Source organism: Ipomoea nil, unplaced genomic scaffold, assembly GCF_001879475.1.
Source record: "Ipomoea nil cultivar Tokyo-kokei standard unplaced genomic scaffold, Asagao_1.1 scaffold3314, whole genome shotgun sequence".
Taxonomy (NCBI): domain Eukaryota; kingdom Viridiplantae; phylum Streptophyta; class Magnoliopsida; order Solanales; family Convolvulaceae; genus Ipomoea; species Ipomoea nil.
The window spans coordinates 4,268,544-4,278,082 of record NW_017619742.1 but is presented as its reverse complement, the minus strand read 5'-3'; the positions used below and the strand labels follow the sequence as shown (position 1 = coordinate 4,278,082).

Below are 9,539 nucleotides of genomic sequence, written 5' to 3'. Positions count from 1 at the left end.
TACATGCATGCATAATCCTCCGCGATATGCACAGACTGATGTCCTACTGCGCACATAGTAGGTGCACAGAGATGCATACGTACCATATTATTATTTAATAATGGCTCTTCTTTTCACTGTAATGCATTTACCTATATACAATTATGCACACAACATAATTCTAAAGCAACACAAATGCCACGGTCGTGCAAACATTTTAAAAATTAAAACCCACATATAACAGATCCATGCACTAACTTCTATTCACTAATGCACACGCGCGACACATGTCTTTTTTAAGCCACATCGGTATGCACCGACTGGTGCCCTGCTACGCACATAGCAGTGCGTGAGGCTTCATATGCATCATTTTAATATTTAATAACATCTCTTCTTTACCGTGTAATGCATTCACCTGCATACAACTTCGCAGCTAGCATAATTACAATGTTTTAAGTTTTTAACAACCAAATTTTGTTTTCTAAAAAAACACCCACAAAATTTTCAACGTAGCCACACGTTATGCACGTACTCATATTCTTATACGCACCCTCCATCAAAACTCACATAATATGTAGTGATCAACAAAATCATGCCTTTTCACACTTCATAAATTTCGAATCTCACGCATACACATCCCAATATATTTAGGCCGTCCAACAAAACAAACTACCAAAAAAACAACCCCAATATCCTAAGTTACATGTAATTGCTATGCACATGCTTCTATTCACCTACGCACCCTCCACCGTAACGATCATCATACTAAGTTGTAATCACCATTCATGTCGTTCCACACTGTCAACAATCGCTATCTTACACACACACTTCTCATTTCAATTATGCAGGCCAACCAAACTCCCGAATATTTTTTAAAAAATTAACGTATAAACAATAATTTCACCATTCGTGGACGATTTGCACATACTCATGGTCGCCAATGCATCCTCCCCCCAGCCTATAGTTTTCACAATCAGACCTATATGCACCCACCTGAACACGCACACGCTATGCACATCACATAACTTCTAGTTCGTCATACACGCTATGCACACACGAGAACACTAAAATGCACACGCTATGCACAATCAGACCTATATGCACCCGTTCGTTTTCACCCTGTAAGTGTACATAGTTTTGTACACATTAAACCTATGATTGGCTAATTTATTTTTATATAAGTAATAGTCTTAGGTTTAAACAAAAAACTCTTGGACCATGGTTATTTGTCATAAGAGACTTTTTTAGTGGTTCACAATCAATGAAGAGGAAGTCAGCTATGAATGGTTCAAGCATGGGAATCTAAATTAAATGAGTGGCTGAAAATGAATCAAGCAAAGAATGAAGCTATTCACGTGGATGTTTGATCAAGGGATTAACACTATAAAAGGAAAGGTTACTCATTGTGGAAAGTTGCCAATTTGAGATTTAATATTATTTTGAGAAGTGAATATTATACTGCTAACAAAGTGAATTAAATATATTATTCTGCTGAGCTACGGTCTGCGCCTGAGTCAGTCGAAGTCTGCTGAGCTACGGTCTGCGCCTGATTCAGTTGAAGTATTGTTCGAAGGTTATCAAGGCATGCACGTCACGGTCCAGGTTGGATGTTAGGAAGGTTGTTTGTAGTATGGTAGTTAAGACTGTGAGAGTCTAATGTACTGTTCTATTGTAAAACTCCTTGGTGAACATCAATAGTGGATTGGGCTGACGTGGGTTGCCCCGCAGACGTAGGAGAAGCGCTCCGAACTGCGTAACAAATCTATGTGTACTTGATTTAATTACTGCTTTTATTTTTTGTTATTTACTATCATTAAATAACAAAAATTAATCGATCAAAATCTAATATAAGTTTTAAAATCAAGTAGATGTTCAGGTTCAGCTAATTTAAGGTTCACGGCATAATTTCAATTGGTATCAGAGCCTGGAGGCTTAAGTTACTAGTCTTTCGATCTGGCTTTTACGTGTGCCTTATTTTTTAGTGTTCTGCGGTTTTTAATACTGTTCTTCTTGTTATTACTTTGTTCAATCTCACTTGTTGCTAAGTGTTTCAGAATGGAAAGGTTCAGGCCACTTCCCCAGCTTACAGGTGACAACTACGCATACTGGAAGGCTCGAACAAGAACTCATCTTAAAGCTCAAGGAGATCAGATTTGGCGGGCAATACTGACTGGTTGGACACCACCTACAAAACCTGGAGAAAAAGACGGTGATCCACCAGTGATAAAACCTGAAACCGAGAGAACTCAAGCTGAAATTATCACTGCTGGATATAACGATAAGGCTCTTGACACAATCTATTCCTTAATGCATGAAAATCAATTTTCGTTGGTTACAGGTATTGATTGTGCAAAAACTGCGTGGGAAATACTCGAAACCACCTATGAAGGTACGAGTTCAGTCAAACAATCAAAGCTTCAGCTGGTAAAGACTGAATTTGAAGAACTACGTATGAACGATGACGAAGATATTGCGAGTTTTCACGAACGCATACAAGAGTTAGCTAATCGAGCAACAATTCTTGGAAAACCTTTCTCCCAACAAAAACTTGTCAAAAAAATCCTAAGATCTTTACCTCCGAGATTCAGGATGAAGGTAACCGCTATTCAAGAACATGATGGCTGGGAGAACAAATCAGTGGCTCAACTAATGGGCAATCTTCGAACCTACGAAATGGAAATTCTTACTGATCACACCAAAAAACAAAAGACAGTTGCATTTGTCGTTGAAGAACATGATGATACCCCTAACCCAGACGAATCAGGTGATGATCCAGTTACATTTTTAACTAAACAATTTTCTAATTTTTTGAAACAGATATCTCAGAAGAATTCACAAAACAAAAAATTTCAAAAAGGAGCAAGCTCAAACATGTCGAAAACTGATACAAAAACTAGCATGTCAAAGTCAAAACCTACTGCCTCACGTCCAGCCCGCTCCAGGGAAAAATCAAACAACAAAGGAATAAAATGTTACGAGTGTGAGGGCTTTGGTCATGTTCAAGCTGAATGTCCAACTTATCTTAGGCGAAAGAAGTCCATGACAGCCACAACTTGGAGTGATGATGAACCTGAATCAGAAAATGCTGAATCTGACGCAGAAGAAATGTTTGGCAATCTTGTAGCCTTTGCAGCCAAGAGTACGATATGCTCTGAACCTGTAGATGCATCTGATACAGAAGGTGGTGATTACAACTCGGCAGAAGATCTTGACATACCAGATATATCTTATGAAGTAGAGTTTAATAAACTGTATCCAAAATGGGAAGCATTACTTAAAACATATCGTGTAGTGTCTAGTGAAGTTAGAGTTTTGAAAAATGCTGTAAATGTGTTCAAAGGTCAAGTTGCAGACAGGGATGCCTTAATTAAAGACTACACTGACCGAGAAGAAAAACTGCAACAGGAAATCAAGAGACTGACGCTGGAACTAAACACATATATAAAGAGAATCCAAATGATGGATACCACATCAACTCTTGAAGAAATCCTTGATTCAGGGCGGCAATCCTCTGCAAGATTTGGTATTGGATTCACTGGAGAAACCAGCAAAGACAAAACTACATTTGTCAAGGCATCACATTCAGAAATTGCTCCTGAGTCAAGCAAAGCTAAAGACTATCGTGAATCAGTTCCTATTTCAGGCTCAGCAAAACAACCACGAGGTACAATACGTCAAAAGTTTCAATATAAGGTTTATAACCCTGTGTGTCACTATTGCAGGTTACGTGGACACATCAGACCTGAGTGTTATTACTTCTACAAAGAACAAAGGGCCGAAAAACATAGCCATAAGTACATTACTCCATTTATCAAACAAGTATGGGTAAAGAAATCCGATTATATCAGTTTTGTATCCTTTCACACTAAAAATGCAGGTAGGGATGAAAAATGGTACTTCGACAGCGGTTGCTCACGTCACATGACTGGAAACGCAAAATCTCTAAGTGACATAAACACAAGCAACGGTGAAGTAACTTTTGGTGATGGAGTCAAAGGACAAGTAACCGGAGTAGGTACTCTAAATGTTGCAGGTCTACCGAAGTTGAAAAAGGTGCTACTGGTAAACGGACTCCATGCCAACCTCATAAGCATTAGCCAACTTTGCGACCAAAACTGGAATGTTAGCTTCACCAAAGACAACTGCAGTGTTATGGATAATGAAAAACAATGTGTTATGGAAGGTAAGCGATCAACAGACAGCTGCTATATTCTAACAAATGATATCCTCTGTTGCAGGTCCAGCATAAATGAGTCTCAGTTGTGGCATAAAAAATTAAGGCGTCAGCAATCCAGCTAATTAAATTTCTTTTTGCCCATGTTAATAAAATTTCAGGTACACTAATTCACAAATAAGTATTACTTAGTGTTACTAATATTTTTTTCTCGTGTGCAGATTAAGTTTTAAGGCTAAGCAGTCACAAAAGCTATCTTGAATTCACGTTTTAAAAGCCAAGTGTTCAGGTTTTATTTGTTTCTTATCTATCCACCTTCTCTTTATCTTGAATTCCCTAAAAATGATGTTTGTTTTGATATTATTGCGCGTATATCTTTTTGAACATGAATTATCCTTTCTAATATATATATATACATGTATCTCTGGATTCATTAAATCATCAGGTACTTTTAATCTTTCAGGTTCTTTCTCTTTACTTGTTCATTTTTTTTAAGTGTTCGTTTAATTTGCTTGGGTTATTCTTTATGTTTTGTTATTGGTTGTTTCTGTGTGTTCACTAAATGTCCTATCTACATTGTGTTGGATGCTTTTGATATGATAATTCTTTGATTGTGCTTTTTTTTGTTGGTGTTTCCTGTGTTAAAATATGTTTGCTTGAATGATAAATTTGGTGCAATTTGATTAATGTGTTTATTTCTCTGTGTTATTTGTTTGGTCCGGTCATGACCGTGTGTGTTTTTGTTTGGTTGTGTGTTTTTCATGCTATCTGTTGTGATTCTGTGCCTGAATCATCTTCTTGTCTTGTTTGACCAAAATTGAAAATTTCTTGAATTGTTGTGATTCTTTGTTATTTGCTAAGTCGTTTTCAAGATTGCATGTACCCTGTTCTGTGTTTCTCTTTTCTATTTTCACTTGTGCAGGTTCATGTGGTAAAAGATTTCGTAAAAAGCAAAAAGGAACTATTATGGAGCTGTTCTCTCTCTTTTCATCGTCAAGCAAAAGTTATATGGTATTAGTTATTGGATTCTCTTTATATGGTTTCTCTTATTGGCTTTAATGGATATTATTGGATATCGGATTATCTTTTTGGTTGAAAATCCTCGGATTATCCAAGTTACCATATTATTTGGGTTATCATATCCTTTGGATTATCATGTTATTCAGACTCTCGTGTTATTGGTGGTGTGATAGCTTTTTATAAAGAATATCTGAATGAGTTTTCTACTATTGCGAACATGGAATGAATATGACAACACTACCTTCTTGGTGTATGGTAATTACTATTGATCAATATGGATGAATGTTGGATAAGTTTCTTGCTATTTTACGGGAAAGAAGGTTGGGCACCCCGTCAACTCACTAGTCTAATCCACTGATTTGATGTTCACCGATCCTTTTTGTCACTTATTTGGCAAAAAAGGGGGAGTAATAGAAAGGAGTTTTTGAAGAAAGGGGGAGTTTTATTTGGTTAACTTTTTTGGAATATGAAATAAGGGAAGATACAAGAAAGGGGGAGTAGTAAGAAAGCATGATGACTGCGACATATGAAATAAGGGAAGATACAAGAAAGGGGGAGTAGTAAGAAAGCATGATGACTGCGACATATGGAATTTTTTTAGTATGGCTTGTCTACTACTCTATTATGCTACCATTCTTTTGGTAAATCTCTGACTTATATATCTATTCAGTTTATGGCTATTATTATCAGTTATTGGTTATTATTATCTAAACAAAAAATCTATTGTTATTGGATGATCAGCTTTTATTTAGCTAATCTTTCTATTGGTGATCAACTATTCTATCTGAATATTGAAGTTTTTCGGGGTTCATATACAGCACACATATTCTCTGAAAATTAATACTATGAGTTCATGGAACATGGTCTACAAGAGTTTTTTGGTAATAATTTTTTCTTACCTTAGGTTATTGTATGGCACATATACTAAGGGCTCTTTAATAAAATTATTGTATCTTTCTTGTTTGCCCAAAGTATGAGATGCTATAGTTTTTGCCAAATAAATTGCCAAAGGGGGAGATTGTAAGTGTACATAGTTTTGTACACATTAAACCTATGATTGGCTAATTTATTTTTATATAAGTAATAGTCTTAGGTTTAAACAAAAAACTCTTGGACCATGGTTATTTGTCATAAGAGACTTTTTTAGTGGTTCACAATCAATGAAGAGGAAGTCAGCTATGAATGGTTCAAGCATGGGAATCTAAATTAAATGAGTGGCTGAAAATGAATCAAGCAAAGAATGAAGCTATTCACGTGGATGTTTGATCAAGGGATTAACACTATAAAAGGAAAGGTTACTCATTGTGGAAAGTTGCCAATTTGAGATTTAATATTATTTTGAGAAGTGAATATTATACTGCTAACAAAGTGAATTAAATATATTATTCTGCTGAGCTACGGTCTGCGCCTGAGTCAGTCGAAGTCTGCTGAGCTACGGTCTGCGCCTGATTCAGTTGAAGTATTGTTCGAAGGTTATCAAGGCATGCACGTCACGGTCCAGGTTGGATGTTAGGAAGGTTGTTTGTAGTATGGTAGTTAAGACTGTGAGAGTCTAATGTACTGTTCTATTGTAAAACTCCTTGGTGAACATCAATAGTGGATTGGGCTGACGTGGGTTGCCCCGCAGACGTAGGAGAAGCGCTCCGAACTGCGTAACAAATCTATGTGTACTTGATTTAATTACTGCTTTTATTTTTTGTTATTTACTATCATTAAATAACAAAAATTAATCGATCAAAATCTAATATAAGTTTTAAAATCAAGTAGATGTTCAGGTTCAGCTAATTTAAGGTTCACGGCATAATTTCACACCCCAACCCTTGTTCACGCCATATTCAGTTCATCAGAGTTTGTAAATAATTTAAAGTATTAATTTCCATTTATAATTCCCAAAAATAATGCTTAACATTCAAATTCTATTATATCCATAAATAAACATACAAGTACAATTACTATTCAATCATTTTGATTGGAAAATATCATTAATTACTGCCACAATATCTTATAATCTCAACCATTCATGGAAAATGAATCAATGGATATCAAGAGGCCTCATGGTCTCATCTAATCTAGGGGTTGCACCGGATTCGAAACCTATATATTTTGGATCCAGTGAGGTCACTATTATTTGGTGAGGTCGTGAGGATTAATCTGGTTCATTGATTAATATTATTGTACGGTTCAGATGTGCACATTGAAATATCCCACGCGCTATGTCTGCAGTTGTGTAAGGGGGTATATTTGTCCTTTGTTATTATTGTTTTTATGGTATAAAGATTTGATTAGCAGATTTTATGGGTTTGTGCGCGATATTTATGGTCCTAAATCACTTTCAATATATTTATAGTCTCTTTAGCTTCCGCCCCTTTTCTCTCTTTCTTCCTTCCCCGATATTAACATTCGCACCGCTCTTCTGCTTCTCTGCCGTCCTTTCTTCTCCGACCATTGATGCTCGCCGAGCTCGTGTGCTTCTCGGTCGTCCACCCTTCTCTGACCATTGACACTCATTTATCCGTCGCCGGTGCCGGTCTGTCTCTATTAACAATGGCGGGTTCAACGATCACTCGTTCCAAGCGTCAGAGATCATCTTCTTTCGCGTCCCATTCAGGTATTTTTGACTCACCGATATTTCTAGTTTCCTTTATTCGGTTATTTGTCTGATTTGTACCTTTTTTTTTTTTTTGCGTTTTCCGGCAGGTAGGGCCGTCCCTAGCGTTTTTAAGGCGTGTCCAGTTGGGGGTTTTGAATGCCTGGTATTAGGGTTTTGTGTTGCTTGCCATTTTTGTCCGATGTACTTAGTCTGTGTCAATGTCGGTGGGTTCTTGGGTTTTGTATGTCTGTTTCCGGGGGCTGGGGTTCGGTGCATGGCGGTGTTCGGGGTGTGGGCACTGTCTGGTGGCGATGGATGGTGGTGTTTGTATGGTTCGGGCTGCTGCGGGTGTGTGTATGTGGTTTTTTTTCCTATATTTGTTGGGTTTATGGTTTGTTGGGTTTTTCCGTTTTTGTTTTGCGGTTTGCTTCGGCTGGGTTACTGTCGGCGGGGGTTTGCCGGTTGTACGTATGTTTACTGGGGCGGGGATTCGTTGCATGGTGGTGGGTTCGCAGGTTTGGTGGGGGGTGGGAAAGAAGTTGCGGTTTGGTTCCATTATGGTTTTAAAAATGTGGGAAAGAAGAGAAATCCTCGGTAGAAACGATGGTGAAACTAATCACACGTTTGCTTGTTTCTGACAAACACTATTACTATTAGTAGTTAATAGTTATTAATACTTATTTCATTCCCAGTAAACAAATTTACAGGAATAATTTTTTTGGGCAGTGTTTTAATCTGCGGTTTTCGATTTTGGTGCAATGTGTTGTATGGGAAATGGGATTCAGATGTGCATATACTTTGGCCGGGTTGAGTGTATATATATTTTACTCCAGGTAGGGGGTTTTTTGTTTTGTTTTTTGTTTTTTATTTTTTTTGTTGTTTATATATTTTGGTGTCTTAGGAACATTGGTTGTGTTTTCTTGGTCCTATGAAAATTGAAGAACATAGGATGTTGTTCGTAATGCCCATGTACGTAGTAGTATGTGACTGCCTTGTTACATTTAATGAAGTTGATTATGGCCCTGTTTGGTAAAAAATTGGCCTATAGGCCAATTGTGACTTATTTGACCACTATTAATTCTTTGATTTAGTTAAAATATCAATATAAATGTTTGGTTAATTAGCTTTTTGCAACTCCAAAAGGCTAAAATTAAAAAAGCTACTCCTAGCAACTTTTTCAATTAGCTTTTTGAGAAAAGAAATTATACCAAACAACTATCAGCAAACAACTAATTACCAAACACTTTTCTACAATCAGCTAATGTTATTAACTATTTATACCCTCTAATTAATATAATCAGCTAACAGCAAACAACTATCAGCTAACAACCATTTTACCAAACAGGGCCTATATGACTCTATAAATGTATATTTTGATGGTATATTATTGCATTCTTAATTAACCAGAAACTGATCTTCATGGAATTGTTCGTTATGGGGAGTCCTGGAGGTCTTATCTCATAAAACTTAAAAGAGTTGAAACATTACGTGCGGGTTGTTGCCAATGATTTCTCACTGTCAGGTACAACGATTTATACAAGATTACACCATATGAATCAATCAAGAGATCACAAGAAAGACGTGAGACATTACTCAACAACGAAGGATACAATCCAACACCAAATGATTGACAACACAAATTGCCAACCCCAATAGGAAGGAACAAACCACACACACTAGCACAACAACATCAAACTAGCATGCTCAACAACGGGTAAAGCAAAATTAGTTCCAAAGAACATCCAAGACTCATGTTAGCCCAACAAATCATGAAGT

General features: G+C 36.9%; 1 protein-coding gene across 1 annotated transcript; it reads left to right on the top strand.

The window, feature by feature from the left end:
- Positions 1–2,034: 2,034 nt before the first annotated feature.
- LOC109169434 lies at positions 2,035–5,212 on the top strand. Its single transcript, XM_019318315.1, has 4 exons — positions 2,035–3,643; positions 3,702–3,773; positions 3,857–4,162; positions 5,076–5,212. Exons 1-4 carry the CDS (start codon positions 2,035–2,037, stop codon positions 5,210–5,212), a joined length of 2,124 nt encoding a protein of 707 aa, XP_019173860.1.
- The last annotated feature ends 4,327 nt before the right edge of the window (positions 5,213–9,539 follow it).